This window comes from Camelus bactrianus, chromosome 4, assembly GCF_048773025.1.
Source record: "Camelus bactrianus isolate YW-2024 breed Bactrian camel chromosome 4, ASM4877302v1, whole genome shotgun sequence".
In the NCBI taxonomy this organism is placed as follows: domain Eukaryota; kingdom Metazoa; phylum Chordata; class Mammalia; order Artiodactyla; family Camelidae; genus Camelus; species Camelus bactrianus.
Window position 1 is genome coordinate 74,077,976 of NC_133542.1, and position 17,580 is coordinate 74,095,555.

Sequence of the window (17,580 nt, forward strand, 5' to 3'; positions counted from 1 at the left end):
GCTATTAGGAAACATGTGTCAGGGAGTAAAAGAATTAGGATTGGGGGAGGGTGGGGACCCCAATGAGGATTCCAGCCTCAGCCTGGTCCACCCAGTGGGACTCTGAGCATCCATCACCTCTTGAGGCAAGGGGGCAGTCTCATGCCTCCGGCTTTAGGCTGGATTCCGAGGCTACAGTACAAGCGCCCCCAGGACAGAAGGTGGGAGGTTGTGAGCTGTTAACCAGCATCACCTAGTGGAGGGGGGGATTCCCACAGACAGGCTCCGGGCCAGGCACCAATTGCTTCTGCTGCACACACGCATTTGTGTCACCCTGGATGTGTCCCCAGGAAGGCTCCTGAAGGGTCTGGGAGGAAGGGGGCCTCAGTGGGCAGCGCTCTGCCTGCTCTGACCTCTCTCAGCTGGCGCTGTGTCAGCATCCTGGGGACTAGTGGGAGCAATGGCCAGGGAGGTGGAGCGCGTCAGAGATCAGAGTGGCAGCCCCAGTCCCCCAGGATGCGGCTCGGCCCTGACCTCCGCCGGAGGGTGGAGGGGAAGTTGCCAGTGGCCATTTGGAAAGCTCTGACATTTTCCAGGCAGCGGGGAGAAGGAGAAAACGAGGTTCGCGGAGCCCAGGGTCGCAGCCCGGCCTCTTCTCAACGGTGCGCCCCCGGCCCGGAGCTCGTGGTTTCATGTCCGATTCTGAGCGGTGAAGAGCCCACTTCACAGGCTGGAGGGCAGCAGCCCTGTGCGCAGGCGCTGTGCGTGCCCCATTACACTTCCGCGTCCCCTTCCCCCTAAGACGGGGTGGGGGGCATTTCTCATCCTCAGCGCCATCAACGTTTGGGGCTGGATAGTTCCTGTGGGCTGGGGTGGGGGTGGTGGGTGTTTAGCATTTCCCCCTGGCCTAGATGCCAGGGACGCTCCCTTCCCACTAGCAACAACCAAAAGTGCCTCTGGGCATCGCAGACTGGGGGCAAAACTGCCCCGGGTTGAGAATGACTGTCCTCAGCAGAAGGGACCGTCCTCCCCAGGTAACAGAGAGGGAGGTCGACGCTCAGAGACTGGAGGTAACTTGCTTGAAGCCACACTGGAGAAGCAGCAGGTGCAGAAGTAAGTTCAGGACGTAGTGACTCCAGAGGGCAGCCCAGGCAGGGGCGTCCGCCCAGCGCGGGTCTGCAGCTGCTCCGTCTCCTGCCCGCCCCCTCCCCCAGCTAGGAGCCCTAGGGAGCCTGGCGTCATCCAAATGGCTTTGCTGTCGGGGAAATGCCTCGCCCCCTGCCCCCACCTGCCCCCTCTAAGTAGGCCGGCCTGCTGAGTCTGCGTTTCCTGTCTGGTTGCCATGCATTACAGGGGCGCCTGGGGAGCAGCCGGGCATCTCCCGCAGGCCTGGGCGGGCAGGGCTGAGCGGGGGCTCACCCTGAGGCCCATACCCCTGCCCCCAGCCCTGTGCCTCCAGCTGGGCCACTGTCCCCCCAACTCCCAAGAGTACCCCCTGCACATCTCAGGCAGAAGGAGTTAAGGGTAAAGGCCTCAGGAAGAAAAGCTTTAATTGTTTTTTTTTTCCTTTTTAAAACACAAATCACGACTGGAGGGAAGTTAGAAAATACCAAAATGTGCAATATTAATAATTTCAAAATTAAAATCACCCACCATCCTCCACCCAGAGCTAATAACTATTAATATTTTCTGATGTGCATTTCTAGTATTTTTCCATAAAACAAAACCCCACGCAGACAGTTTGCCCAGCGTTTGCTAGGACGATGCTAAGCACTGTGCTGAGGCTGGATAGCTCTTATTTCAAGCATCCAGTGATGAAGTTGAGAGCTGGGCTCCCATAATAGAGACTTTTTACAGCGAAGAACACCGAGGCTCCAAAAGCGTCCTGGACAGAGACTTTGGGCACAGCACACAAAGACAACTCCCCGTGATTTAGGAAGAAAAGGAGACGATTTGCAGGGTCACAGGATCCCCCCCAGACACAACAGAGGAGCCAGATGCACTGGGTGGGGATGGGGACACCATGAATCCATCCTGGCCAGAGAGCCTCTGCTGCTGTCTCCATGGGCCCCCGGTGCTGCCTCAGGAACCACCCCTGGCCCAGACCTGCCTCCTGCTGGCCTCCCCATCCGGCCCCTACATGTGCCCATGTCTTCCTGTCCAGCCTTTCCCACCCCATCAAGGGAGATGGGCTGTCTTTCCCCAACCAGACAAAGGGCACAAAGAAACCATGACTATCCAGCCCAGAGAGGGTGGGCAAGTCCCTTAGGGTCACAAAGCCAGGAAGAGGCAAAGTCCAGATGCAAATCCAGTCTCTCCTGCACAGAAGCCCAAGCTTATAAATACACTGGAGCCACACAGCTGCCACTTTTTCCATTATTTAATTTATTTTAGCAATGATGGCTTCATCTCATGCACATCTATCTTTAGCCTGCTTTACAAAATTTAGCAATATATCCTATCAAAGGAGGTCTTTTAAAATAAAAAGGAAATTCAAAACTCTACACTTTTGCCCTCCCACTGCCCCGCCCACACACCCCTCCCATGCAGTGGGGTCTGGTCAAGTCCCTAGAACCCCCTTGCCTGGGATCCCAGAGGCTCTGAAGACCTTGTGGTCCTGCAAGGGTGGGCTGAGGCTGGAGACAAGTGGGCTCACCTGTGGCAGAGTTCCAGATGGCTTCCAGACGGACATCCCCTTTCCTGACTGAACTGGTGGGCCCAGAGTTCTGGTCAGGAGCAGCTAGGACGGGGCCTTGAGTCCCCAGAGATCCCAGAGCAGCGAGCTGCCCCTGACACTAAAGGCACTGGAGCCTGTCCCGCCCTGGACAAGTCACAGCTGACCCAGTGCCCAGGATGGGCAGGCTGCTTTCAAAGGCAGAAGGGACTGCCTTGAGGGGTTCCGGAGTCCGACCACAGGGGTTTGAAGCTGTCCTCCACCACCTGGATGACCTGGGGCAAGTTCAGTCTCTCTGTGCCTCAGTCTCCTCATCTGTGAAATGGGGATGTTAAAAACAGTACCTACATCATAGGGCTTTTGTCAGGATTAAACCAGTTGACACATGTCATGCTGGCCCGAAGTAGGGAACCAGTGTCAGCTGTTATTATCCATGTCCTCCGTCCTCCTATCCCCAAACACCTGCCATGTGGGTGCCGTATCACTCGGTCTCCCTTCCCTCCGTCCCTCATTCCCTAGTCCCTCCACATGCTGGCCCCAGGGCACAGCGAACCAGGCAGACACCTCTTGCTGCCCCCTGATGCCCAGCACCGGCCCAGGCGCAGTGAGTGCCTGTCTCTCCTCCAGTCACCTCAGCCCATCCTCATCCCATGCTGTGTCCAGCGGAGGATGGGGTCACATGCCCGGGCATCTTTGTGGAGTGCTGAGAAGCCGTCTCCCATCACCCCACCGAGACGCAGGAGGTGGGCCTTGGGGAGGCCCTGATCTGCTTGGCCAGTGAGCACCCTGCTACCCTTAGGACCTCAGTTCTGGGAAGAGCTTTTAGCAGAGGAGCCGGTACTGGTGGCCTGTGGGGAGTGGAAACCTGGGACCTGGATCTTGGTTTCTAAACACCCTTCTTCCCTAAGAGGAAACAGGGCTTCTCAGAGTGAAGTCTGATTCCACGGCTGGACAGAGAAAGTCTGGGGTGAGCCCAAACACCTCGTACCACAAGGCCAGCAGCTGCCCAGATGGCAAGCTCCACCCTCTCCTGGCCTGGGGCACACCTGGCACTGTGAGTACCACAGGGACGCGGTGGGAGTCCCGGGCACAGCTCCTGGGTGGGGTGGACCCTGGGTGGGGAAGACAACTGGAGGTCCCTCCCAGAGCAGCTGCCCTCTGGTCATTTAGTCAATAAACTCTTTCCTGAGCCCCCACTGTGTCCCCTGGCTCTGGGGGTGCAGGATGGGAAGGCCAGGAGACCTTGTGGGAGCAGGGGACGCCCCCATGGGGAAGAGGAGGTTACGCTGAGCCCCAGAGACGGTGTGCACACCTATCGAGGGCTCGTGGGGACACCACGTTGCTGGACACAGTCCCCAGGGCCTGCCCTGATCTGGGCCGTCCCCTGGGCCCACCTCAGAGACTGGTCGCCACGAGACACGATGAAGATTTGCTGGCACAGCTTTTCCGCAGGCTCTGGGCAACGCCTTTTTACAAAGAGAATGACTGAAGAAGCAGTGTGTCGTCTTTAAAATAAAATGATTCTTATTGTGCAAGTAATTCACGCACACTGTGCAACAAAGGGAAAAACAGAAGAACGGATACCTTGAGTTACTCCTCAGAATAGGCGGAGCGCAGAGGGCCTTCAGGGCAGTGAAAGTGCTCTGTGATGCTTTGAGGGCGGATACACGTCATGACACGTTTGTCAAACCCCACGGCGCGCACAACCCCGAGTGAGCCCTAATGTCAGCTGTGGACTCGGGGTGACACTGACGCGCAGGGGTGGGCTCATGGATTGTAACGGGCACCGGCGGGTGGGGATGGGGGAAGGGGTATATGGGAAACGTCTGTACCTTCTGCTCAATAGTGCTAAGAATCTAAAACTGCTCTAAAAAATAAAGTCTATTAAAAAAAAAACTATATAACCCCTATTCACATTTTGGTGAATGTCTTTTTATATTTTTCCTATTTAAAAAAAAAACCAGTATGTGTGCCTGCCTGTCTACATACAGACACGTATATACAGATATTTACACATATACGTGCAGAGCACACATACACACACACACACATATATACACCCACATAGAACAAAACTGTAACTCCCCCCTCCCCATGACACAGTGCGCATTTCCCACCAGCCAGGACCTGCTTGTATCTGGGTCTGTCCTTCTGCCCTAGGGAGGAGCCGTCACTAACCACCCCCTGGTGTTGGTTGTAAAAGACTGTGCCGGGAAGTTACGCCATCTCCAGCACTGCAGGATGGGTCACGGTACCCCGAGATCACCTGAGAGTAGATTGCAGGACATGGGGTGTCCAGTTGCCAAGAATGGAACCCACAAGGGCTTGCCCCTGGGATCAAGGGGGCTTCTGGTGGGATGTGGAGATTACGGTGCAGACCGAGGGCCGGGCTCCAGTCACACTTGTGGCACCTGGCAGGCCCACCTGGCATGCAGTGCTCATGCTCAGTTACTGGGGAAGGGGCACCATGTCCTGACGTCACAGTCGTTAAGTCCATGGAATGCCTTCCTGTCCTCTGTGTCCCTGTGTGACAAACATCTGAGCACTGCCTGGGAAAACCCTTTGGCTTGTGCACCAGAGGTACGTGATGGGAAAAAAAGTGACAACCCTGAAGTCCCTCAGACTAGAATGGACAGACTGTGGCATATTCTTGAAAATGGAACATGATACTCCACCCAAAAGGAGTGGGTGACAGCTGGTGGCGTCTCGGGAACTTAAGGATGAGGGGGGAAGTGTCACAGAATACCCACCGAAGATGTGTCTACAGAAAGTTCAAAATTAAGTGAAGATAATTCTGGAGTGGATTATAAACAAGGAAACCTTTCAGAAGCTGTAGACTTCAGGACGGCAGTTACAACCAGGTGGAAGAGGGAGGGAGGGGAGCTGGAAGAAGCTGGGGGTGGTCTTCCCCGGCATCAGCCGTGTCCTATTTCTCAAAATGGGGCTGTGGGTACACAGTGGGTTATTATCAGTCTTTCATTTTACATCGGTCTTGTATAGACACTGATGGATAGAATCTATTTTACAAAAGTTCTAAGAGCTGGGTCTGGGCCAATCTGTGGTCTGAGCATCACTTTGGACATAGCCCATCCCGAGGTCACAAATCTAGCTGTTTTGCAGCTTCAACTTGCTTGGGATGTGAACCTTCATTCAATTGGAAAGAGAAAAACTTCCATCACTGGCTTCTTCCTAACTTTGGGGAGATTAAAAATTAAACTTGAGATGATGTAGTAACTTAAAACCCTGGTTCTAATGCTTTTGTATCAAATTATATTTGTTACATACAGTGTATCGGATAGTTAAGGGGTTTCTAACATTCAAGAGAATTTGGCTATTCATCTGTCAGGTTAGTTTTGTTTCAGTTTGAAACCTACTGAAGAACTCCGCTTAGGATTCAATGGAAAAGTTTAAGGGCAATTTACTAAATGGGATTTTAAAAAGAACTTGAGACTCACTGTGTTTAAGAGTTTAATGAGTTAGATTTACTCGAGCGGTTTAAATCCTAGAAGAGGTGGCCTTTGAAGGGTTTGCAAAAAAAGGTAAAGATTTAATTTACAAATGCACTTTAAAAAGGAAGCCTGACGTCCGCACGCCTTCCTTTTCACGGCACAGGCTGGAAAAGATCAGAACCAACTATTTTAGGGCCTGATCAGTGACCCAGGGGGTATTTGATAAGGAAGATGCAGCAATGTTTCGCAGAGTCCTGGGGGGCTGGAAGGGAGGTCCCCGTGAGCGGGGACTGTGGGGTGACCCCTGCTTATCCTCAGGGGTTTGCTGCTTTTGCTCCCAGCCCTACCCCAAGGTCTGACCCAGTCGGAGCTGCATGACTACCTGCTGTGAATTCCCAAAATCCTCATAGAAAACCCATCCCTCTGACCAGAGGAACCAGGATAAGATGTCCCTGTGGCCTGAACGGTGACAGTATGTGGGGAACCCCTGTTGTTACTTTAAAATCTCTCTTCTCTTGCTGCTGCTTCTAGAGGGAAGCCTGGTTGAGCAGAATTCTGCTACAGCGCAGAGTTCTTTGATGTCAGATGTGTGGATTGAAGACCTGGGAAAGTTAGTTTTTGCTTTATTTGTTGCTATAAGAATCTAACATGATCACAGAACCCAAGGAACTGTAAATGTAATAGAACCTTTCACAACATTCCCCACCAAGACGGGGCAAATATGGGCACCGTCTGCGGGCTCCTTGCCCAACCGCGTGTCTGGGTGATTCTGGGCCAAGCCCTGTGATGGAAGCTGTGGGCTCCGAGAGCGTGGAGCTGAGGAGCTCAGAATCGGGGGAGCCCAGGGGCTCGACGGCCGCTTCTCAAGTCCCAGCAGCGCGGACTCATCAGCTGTACTTGTGGCTGTGACCTCAGCCCCCAGGACGGCTCCTGCTTCTAGTCTCAGCCTCCCCTTCCTCTCCCTTGAAAACCTTGAGGGCTCCCAATTGTCTCTAGGACTAGACCTGACCGCTCGCAGCCTAACAGGACCCCTGGACCTGGCCCTCCCCTGCCAGTCCCTCAGGCTCACTGCCAGCCCCTGACTTCATCACGCTCTGCATCGAGGCTTCTGGAATGCCAACTTCTAGGCCACCCTCAAGCTCCCAGCCTTCTCTGCCTCCCCAAGCCGGGCTGTCTGCTTACTGTGCACAGGACAATGCTCTGTACGCCCTCTCGGGATCTCACTCAGCTTGGCTGAAAACCACTGACTGGGGGCGGGGGTCCGGGGCCCCTACTGTTTAGTTCACCTGGGTTCCGCGGGTCAGGACTTCCAACGCAGTTTAGCTCAACGGTTCTGATTCTGGGATTCTCTAAGGGTTGCAGTGAAGGCGTCGGCTGGGGCTGCGCCATCGGAGGCTTGATTGGGGCTGGAGGACCCACTTCCAAGACAGTGCACTCACTGCCCACGTTGGTGTGGCCGGCTGTTGGCAGGAGGTCTCAGCTTCTCCCTGTGGGGACCTTGCCTGGGCCTCGCCCAGAACAAGTGATCTGGTCACACATCATCATTCCTCTGACATCCAACTGGGTACACAGGCCAGCCCTATTCACCGTAGGAGGAGCTCCCTAGGTATGTGACCACGCAGAGGGAACAGTATATTCCGTGTCTGGGAGGGTTCAATTAAAGAAGCAGAACCACTATATAAAAAATAAGGTACTGGCCGCAAGGACTTGGGTTTACGCAGCTGTGGGAGCAGTTAATCAGACATCTGCACGTCTGATGCTGAAGCCTGAAATGCCAGGCAGGCGGGCGGGAAAGGAAGGTGCACGCGAACGAGCTGGAGCCCAAGAAAGCCCCCTCGCCCCTTCCACCACGTGAGGGCACAGTGGGGAGACGCCGAATCAGCCAGAGCCACGATCGTGGACTTCCAGCCTCCGAACCTGTGAGAAATAAATTGCTGTTTCTAAGCCACCCAGCCTCTGAGATTGTGTTACAGCAGCTCACACAGGCTAAGACAGAAATCCACCACGATTTTTAGCCTCTTCCTCTCCAGAACTTCAGGGATTGGTCTGAAATTTTAGAACTAACTGGGGAAAAGAACCAGCAGAGAACTCAAACTCCAACTATGGTTTCTGGGTAAACAAAGTGAAGCCCCCAGAGGCTGTGAATTGTCCACAGCGCAGGGCAAAGGCAGAGCCAAGGCTGACCCCCCACCTCGTTCCCGTGGACGCCGACTCCCTGCCCGGGCCTGTGTCTGTGGCTCCGTGGCCAGCCCGGCATGAGGTCCCGCGTGTCCTGATTCACTTTTGATCTTCTTAGACTCCACAGGCAGCCCTCTGCCTCCTTGTCCCCACTGCCGGCATCAGGAGTCACTAGCGCTGTTTCCAGCTCTCCTGCCCAGCCCCGCTGCTCTGCCCTCGGGAACCCCTTCCTGAACAAAAACACAGACGCCCACATGGCTTCTGGTGGCAGGTCTCACCCTGTCCAAGGTGCCTGCAGCAGACAAGGTACTGAGAGGACAGCAGATGCAACCCCGATGAGCCCCAGGGCTGCTCCTCTTTCCTCCTGACCCTTAGGGGCCAGGCCTCAAGGCTGGCTGCCCAACAGAATCACTTAAGAGAGCATTTAAGCTTAAGTTTAAATTTTAAAAAGGCAGCCAAGTACTTGCCCAGATCCATTAAATCAGAAATTCTAGGGTAGCGCCCAGGAGTGGCAATTTTTCCAAAGTTCCCCAGGTGACTCCAAAGTGCACCTTTCAGGTTGAAAACTATGAATTCTATTTGTAGCAAGGCTGCTTCAGAACAAAGGTGACAGTGTCAGCTGAGCCTGAGCTGCGAGGAAAGCCGGCACCAAGCCTGCTCCCGTGGCTCCGAGCACTGTCCATCTCTGGGTACCATTTACGCCATTTGACTTGGCACATACCTTCTGTACAGGACAGGGTGACAATAACTCAGGTCCTCTTAAGAGTTATGGAGGGACCCCTTGCATACAGAAACTGCCTTAATGGTGCTGCACAACACTATAAATTCTATTTAAGCTGATGCTAAATTTTAGTTTCCTCCCTGAATTATTTATTCCTCAAACAATGAATGGCGAAACCCAGGAGGTGGTGGCGATTGCGTGTGTGTTGGTCAGGACCGACTTTAAAAAGCATTGCTACAGCTGCTGCAGCAATGTCCACAAATGAAATGGAGGTCCCGGAGCACTCATCCCTCATCAGGTCGTTTGGCAAACTGATGCCCCGTTAACTCCCACATACGTCATTTTGCCCTCACGGGCAGTCTGCATTCACCGGAAAGAGCAAGGCACTCCCGTGAGGCTGTGTGTGCACACGTCCTGCTGGCGTGGGACACGGGGGCTGAGGGCAAGCACCTTCCAAGAGGCAGCGTGGCCATGTCTGACTCTGCTCCCAGAAGTTACTGCTTTTATGAAACGCGTTCTACTTCTGTAACCCTCAGCAATTACCCCTGACTTGGCCATCTATGCGGTACTGCGCCTCCATCAGTGTCCCCGGGGGCGCCCTTCGGGGGTCACTGTTCATTCCTTCCTCCTCTCTCACCCCCACTCCAATCTCAGCCTTAAAGGTGAGCATGCATCTCTGCTGGACCAAACTTCAACGTGTAACAGACATCACAGCTGGCCACAAAGTACCTCAGAACCTTATGGGCAAGATTCCAAAGAGAGCTTGAGAAGCAAAGGGAGTTGGGGATGCGGGTTGGATAAGAAATCCGAATAAAACAAATCCCCACCCAAATACTTTCAGCATGAAACAAATCAAATGGCAGACTAAACGGATTATCTGGGAAGTATCTTGAACCTCCATTTAATAATATATAACTCCTAACCCATGTCAGATTTCTTGTTTCCACTTTTAATTCCGCTATTTTCTCTTAAAATTAAGGTTTTAACAAAGACAACCGGATTTGTTTGCCAAGTCCTGGCTAGGAACTCAGAGCACAGAGAGAGTCAAAGCTACAGCAAAAAATTACCCATCTGCACAACTAACTTCAGAAAATAGTTTAGTACAACTTTGTTATAAAACTCATTTACAGGAGGCTATTCACACGTACTTATCAGATTTGCTCCTGGTAATACATGAAAACAGAACTAAGTAAGTCGTGCACAGTAAACCCAAGGCAAATTATATACAGAGAAGCAAAACAAGTTATTAAGTAGCATAAATTCATGTTGAAAGAACTCATTTTGAAAGAACACAGGGCACTTTTCTTATAACGACATGGCGAGGATGAAACCATCGGCCGTGTTTTTCACCTGCAGTGAGATGAACCGCCAGCCAACAGCACGGCCGGGACAGCCACGTGCAGGCGGGCCACGCTGGGCACGTGGAACACTTAATGCACGTACGTATCCTGACTGGAACCACAGACAGTTTCAACTGCAGCGTCAGGACCCGGGCGTGCGCACTAGAAGGGATTACACCGTCTACTGATTTCCGCGTCATCCCAGGAGGTGAGTGGAGAACCAGCGGGTGAGAACAGGAATCAAACTTAACTGGACGCGATGTCGTTCAGATGTGGCGGCCAAGTGCGCACGGGGACGGGCGAGGGGGGGACGCATGTCTTAATCCGTGTGTCGTACGAGCAAGGGGAGCAGCCCTGACCCCAGCTGCTTGTCAACAACGTACAGTTTTTACTCTGTCTATGAATTGTCACCACTACAAGTATCTGCTAAATCAAGCATTTTACCAAGACAGCAGGGAAGTAAACTTAGAGTAACAATGAGATTTCTCGCCAAAGCCCAGGCAGGAAACTTAGGGAAGCCCTTGACTCAGAGTGGGGCTCCCCCCGCCCCGGAACGGCCAAGGATGAGCTCCAGGCCCATGAACACGGAGCAGGGGCTGCCTGTGGGGACAGAACGCGGTGTTCCACTCCCAGGGGGAGGGGCCGGTGTCACGAGGGAGGAGACCGCCTGAGCCTGAATTTCTGATTAACACAAGCCCTTTTTGCTTATAAAGCAGGTGACAGAAATGTTTCAAATAGTGCACATTTTTAGGGATTTGTTTTCCTCCCCAGATGAGCTCAGGGTTGGGAAGCACTCACTGCAAAGCACTAGTTCTGACAGCTGTCCCTTACTAACGCACATCCTCGTGCCTGGGAGGCTTCCAGTTCATCGTGTGCGTGCTTGGAAAACTGGACTTAGCAATGAGGCAGCCCTGCCCTTGTCCAAGTCTTCTAAATCCCTACTCACCACGGCCACTTCCTGTTGCAGAAGTACAAACCCCTTTAACCAGAGTCTACAACAACAGTGTATTTTCACCAATTAAGATGGTTTCCAAAAATCAAAGAAAATCTGTCAACTCTCCTCCTGGTTCTGAACTCCAGGCATCTGCCCTCCTCTTTCATCCTTCTCTTCTAAAAGGATGTTTCTCTCCTGCATAAAATATTACATCTGGCCTGTCTTCCTGGTTCCCAAGCTGCCTGGTGACCAGAATCCTTGGGAAGATGTTTAACATCCAGCTTTCAAGGCTCCACCCAAAACTACTTCGGTGGGTTCTCTCGGCAATCAGCAAGCTCTCACCAGCCACCTGAGCTGGTTCTTACAGAGCCACCCAGCACCAATCCAGCACTTGGCACCCACTGGCTTTGTAATCCACTAGTTACAGGAAACTCACAATATGTTGGGGGTATTTGAATGATATTTCAAGAATTATTCTTTCATTTCTATTCCAAAAGAACACTAATGTTAGCTGGAGAACTATATGCTTACTAAAACGAGCAGCTGACCTCATCACAGAAATGTAATTCCTGTGCCAAGGTGCCTCGTCTGAAAATGGACACCCGTGGGACTTCACCTAACGTAACTTTGCCCCTCCAAGGCTCCCCTAGGAGACTCCAGGTTTTTTTAAAGTAGAACTAGAGACACGTGACCCACTGGCACTAACTCAGCTCGCTCCAAACTACTCGGGCTGTTAAAGAGATGTTTTGCCACAACAATGGTTGAAAGAACCTGCCCTCCTATCTTTTTTCTTTTTTAAATATAAGGTTTGTTCTGTTGAAAATGATTAACATTTTAAGCAGGGGAAAGAAAAGCGGTCTACCAGATTAAATTTTAAAAGGATTTTTGTTATTTGCTATACAAATATACATTTCAACTTTTACAACATTCACTCCAGTCTGACCTCCTTTTCTATGGAAGAACAAGAGATCAACGCTTCAAGTCTCCAACTTCAAGGACATTACCACCGATACACAAACACCCTCTGAAAACTTTTGCAGCTGACATGAAGCACTGGAGATGACCAAGAGGCACACGTGTTAGGGCACGTTCTCCATGTTTTCCAACAGCACACAAACTCCTTTAAGGAAAAAAAGTGTCGGAACTGGACAGCCCATTAGCAGCAATGCTCGTGGCTGCAGTCCCCGTCATCCGGCTTTACTACAGCAGCCTCCTTCTCTTCAAGCTACTGTCCTCCTCCAGTCCCCTCTCGTCCAAGCCCGAGTTCCTCTTTGGGTGATGGCTCCCAGAGCCACACCTCTCCTGAGCCCCTTCACTGAAAGCCCTGGTCTCTCTTCTGTGGCTGAGCCCCCCTTCCTGGTCAAATTTTCTTTTACTCGTGGGAGCGTCAGCACTAGCAGCTGGAGGGTCGCACTGCGTGTGAGGTCTGTGGTTGCTCGGAGTGGCCCCTTTGGCGGCGGACTGCTGCCCTGTACCAGCCGGACCCTGGTGGCTGCCAGGGGAGCCCGGCTCTCCCGAGGGAGGCGCTGCTCCAGGAGGCTGGGGGCTGGGGGGCTGCGGCTCTCCGAGACACTGCTCTTTGGCTTCAGGGATCAAGCCAAACCGCCTCAGCAGTCGTGGGTCCCGAAGCCGGTCCTGAATAGATGGCCTTTCAGGGTCCTTTGCAGTAACAGTAACAGTGGCTTCTTTGGAGTCAGAGGGTGAGAGGTATACAGAAGAAGTAAAAGATGTCTTGACAAACTCACTGTCTAGCTTGCTGCTGGGCAAGCCACCCTGGGGTCTGGATGCCTCTGGGGAGATGGCAGGAGGGTGAGTCAGGCTTCTCTGCAGCACGGGCTTGAGTTTCAGGATCTTCATTGCATCATGTCTATAGTTTTTGTCGCAAGTCTTAATAATGGCACCCCGCTTCTGCGCATCCTGAATCAGGTGGTTCCAATGCTGATTTTCCTTGAAACAAAGAGAAGGGGGAAACAATTACATCCCAAAGAAACACTCCTATGCGTGGGAAGCAGAGGTTCCAGCTTTCATTTCTGAATAAACGTGAGTACACTTTCATGAACAAATTCTCAAGAATCCATTACTGGTGAGACACGGCTGAACAGAAAAGCAAGATCAAATAAGACTGATAAAGCCACTTTGCTAGAAAAGAACCCTGAGCACCCCCTCTAAGAACAAGCTTTCTCCGTTTTGACCACTGTTACTCATGCTACACGGTAATCAGAACTTGGCCTTTTTAGAAAGAAAAAAGTATGCATGGGGGACAAAAAAAGATGACAATTGAAGGAAAGAGAAGAATGGACAGCTACCCTCAGGTGGGCTCCTGCACTATTCGTAAAGGTGGGTGAGGGTACAGCAGTGAGGCCGCATACATAGCATTTACTTGCTGTGTGACTTTGGTCAAGTCACCTGACCTCTCTGAGCCTGTTTCTTCATCTGTAAAATAGGAATAGTATTTTACTTAATTGAATCCAAAATGCACGCTGTTTTCATATTTTGTCATTCCTGGATTTGCAGTGCCTCTAGGCCATGCAGCAGTTTCCATTCCTGGAGGAATTCACGGGTAGGTAACTACAACCCTTTGACTTTTAGTCGATAAACCATTTTAAAAAAGAATGAGTCTTGGCTCTTGCCTAAAAACCTTTCCACAGACATCTTCTGATAAGACAAGGAAGTGCTAGCATTAAAACTTGGGGAATGGAGATCAGAGGTTGGAAAAGAGCCCCTGAGACCACAGTGGGGCACTCTTAGGAAACGCTTCTGACTGCCCAGGGGACCGGGATGTGTGTGAACAAGGACACGTGTGACCAGGGACGGGAAAACGAGTAAGGAGTGTCAGATTCTGAAGGGGAAATATCGTTAGGAATAGCTTAACCTGCTTGTTTTGTTTGTATCCCTAGGTATGAACAAGACTGGCATGATAAACACCTGTCTAAACAAGTCTAAAAGAGTTCTTTCAATAAATGTAAGACAAAAATTCTAAGTGAAAATAAACTATCATAGGTAAACAGCAGTACATAAAATAACGGTGCATACTACAGCTAATGGCTTCTTGGATGTGTTTAAACTAGGGCAGCAATGCTGACCTCACAGGGTCTTTGTAAGGTTTAAAGGGAGCTGTGGAAACACAGCGTGCGGCACCGTGACCGCACGCACTTGACAGGCACACGGAGGCGCCACCAGGCTCTGGGCTCAGGGCTCCTTCTCCTGCAGGACTCCCAGGTCCTATCCGGTGGCTGGACCACAGGTGTAAAGCTGATGGCCTTGCTGCTAGTTTGGAAGCGACTACTGCACTAAACCTGCTGTTAGTCCGACCCTAAGATCGCAGGGACAACCTGAGAAAGGGCCGTTAGTCCTGGTTTCTCAGCGGAAACCAGGTGCCTTAATCATTGACTCTGTTTCCATAATGGAAACTGGGCTGGAGAACCAAAAACAGGGGGAAGTCTCAGGGACAACAAACGTTAAGTTGGACTGGAAAGCCCAAGTGGTAAGTTGGGAGTTGTCCATTCTACTCTGTCTCTTTCGGTAGCACTGGCTTCCTAGAGTGAAGACGAGTCTGTGCTGCAGCCAGAGGTCAGCGGTCCTCAGATCTGTGCAGGTGAGACTCTGGGGCTCACAAAGGCTTTCTCAGGGATGTGAGAACGTTTTCTGAGAATCAGCTTCCCAACCCATTTCCTACGTCCCCCTGGGACCTTCCTGCCCTTCTGCTCCACCCTTCACAATCCCAACAACTCTTAGCCATCCCAAATCTGACCACGGGGTGCACCACTGGGGCATGTGAAATCTCCTGGGTGTCAAATAAAGGGGGCGGTAAAACCAGGGGTGCCCATGAAGGCTCCTGTCATCAGGGCATCATTAAGAGATACAGCACTAATAACATTTTACTTTTCAGGTTTGAACATTATCAAAATTCATCTGTGCAAAAATAATGACTGTTCATAGATTATTCAACTGAGAAGATTTTTTTTTTAACACTCAGGATTCACAGGAAGTTACAAGAAAAGTACAAAGGTTCCATGCATCCTTTATGCAATTTCTCCAAATAGTTATGAAAAACAATGTTTTAAACTTGCAATTTATATGTAAATATTTGTGGTAGAGAAATGTAATAATCATATTAACAAAAAAGCTTTTAATTATAAAAACATATTAATTATCCACTGAATATTATCCTGAACAGTGTAAACAGCAATTCAATTTTAAAGAGCAGAAAGAACACTGCTCTCTGCTCCACTGGATACATTTAAGAGTGTGATGTGATAAATTTATTTTTCATAACTTTATTTTAAAATGTCAATATTTATAATATATTAGGAACAACATCTTTATCAATACTTAAGTTTATAATAAAAATTTTTCAATGTCAACTTAAAAACGGGATATATGGCTTTCAGGAAATCTTTCAAGAGGGTACACGAACAACAAAAGTTGAAGACCACAGACCTACAGAACAGGTGAATGAGAAAGACTGTATTTGAATGCCCTCTGGTGGAACTAACCAGAATAGGGGGAAAAGTACCTAAGATAAACCAATCACTGTTAAATAGAGAACCAGAAAAACTGAGTTATCCCCTCCAGTGAGACCAGCAGCACACGCAGGCTCTCTCCAGCTGTGCCGCCACCAAGCTGTGCCGCCTGCCCACTGAAGACGCAGCCCCGGCCACAGGAGCGCCTGCACCCGTGGGGGGGCTCCGATGCCATCACCTCTCAAGGGAAACAGAGCAAGCGGCGCTGCTCTAGGTGCCAGACAGAAGTGAAGATCCATGCCTTCCCCCGCAAAGCCCTCTCTCTGGCATCAAGCTGGGCGAACAGCCGCGTTTGCCGAGTGCCCACTAAGCGCTAACCAGTCTTCTAGCACTTACCGTGTAGGAACTTACATACCTTGACAACCCTATACTGTAGATACAATTTTTTGAAGGTCATCTGGACAGCCTGCTGTGGACCCGTGGGCCGCGGGCTGAGAAAGGGTGAGCCGCTCAGCTGCAGGAAGCAGCTGCTGGAGGACGGAACCACCAGCGGGAAGAGGCTCATTCTGTTTGTAACCCTGAAATCATTTCCATTTGGATGAAAAATAAAAACAAAACCTCAACCCAGTATCAGTAGTGACGGGCACACTTTCGAGTTCCCTGGGCCTCCAGGATGTACGTACCATCAGGGTCCTCAAATGTCCGAGGATGAAAAGGCTGTACTTGGCTCGTGTGATGGTGACATTCAATCTCTGCAAACTTGCCAGGAATCTAGGGAACAGGAAAAGAAAGTTACTTCTTTCTACAGGATGACTTGGCATGTCAGTGTAGATGAGACAGAGGCGATATTTTAGACAGTTTTTCTTGGGTTCTTTCTACTTTAAAGTCATACTCCCTTTCCCAACACAGGGTGCCTGGCACAGAAGCAATTCCCACTCAAGATGCCCAGTGCTTTCCTTCAAAGTGATGCAACTGTCTGTCAATTTCCTATTTTGCCTTGGATGAGATATTAGAAATTTTAACAGTGTGATTTTTAAGCCTTAAAAAAATCCTAGAAATACGACAGTATACCAATTATGACACGTACTATGGAGAGGAACCTGCCCCTGCAAAGCATACTGGATTCAATAATCTATTTCACTCTTAACAAGTGAAAAAACATTCACTCTATGACTTGGGTTAACAAACAGGTACCAAGAGAAGCAGACCTAACAGTGGATCAACTTCACAACTTAAAAAAACCCTTCATGATATTACGCAATTTTTTATAGAAGAAAATAAAGCAAATGATTGTTTTCTCTAACAGTGATTAAAAACAGATCTATCTCTGGGTTACAGACAAGCAAAAAACCAATAATGGCAGTTACCCACCCAATTGAGCCCTGCATGGCATTTGCTCTGACACAGGTAACAATAACACAGTCTTTCTGACGACCCTGGAACGCATCCACGGTATCGACTTCCGCTGGCCTATTTACGAAGGAAAACATAGTCACTGAAAAAAAAAACTATTAAATATCCACATTTATGCAGTACTACTTTTTAGAAATGATTTAAGGGCATCTTTTAAAAATCTGTATCTTCTTCATTATATGAAGTGTAATTTACACGACACAATGTTCACCATTGTAAAGTACACCGTTTGGTGAGTTTAAGTACCTTCACTATGTTGTGCAGCCATCACCGCTAATTTCAGAACATGTCCCTTTATCCGAAAGAGAAACCCTGTGTCTATCGGTCACCAGTCTCAATTTCCCCCTCTCCCCGGGCCCTGGAAACCACTAATCTGCTTTCTGTCTCTATGGATTTTTCTGCACTGGAAATTTCATATAAATGGAATTA

At 50.3% G+C, this 17,580-nt stretch overlaps 1 protein-coding gene across 4 annotated transcripts in view; it reads right to left on the reverse strand.

Moving 5' to 3' along the window:
- Positions 1–10,085: 10,085 nt before the first annotated feature.
- The window catches only part of SETX (senataxin), a 65,654-nt gene continuing 58,159 nt past the window's right edge, over positions 10,086–17,580 (reverse strand). For all 4 annotated transcript variants that reach the window (XM_074362454.1, XM_074362452.1, XM_074362453.1 and 1 more), the window contains exons 24-26: positions 17,110–17,208; positions 16,422–16,509; positions 10,086–13,222 (exon numbers count right to left, since the gene is read on the reverse strand). In XM_074362454.1, coding sequence (XP_074218555.1) covers positions 12,476–13,222; positions 16,422–16,509; positions 17,110–17,208 — 934 coding nt within the window. In that variant the 3' untranslated portion in view covers positions 10,086–12,475. The remainder of the gene's footprint in view (positions 13,223–16,421; positions 16,510–17,109; positions 17,209–17,580) is intronic.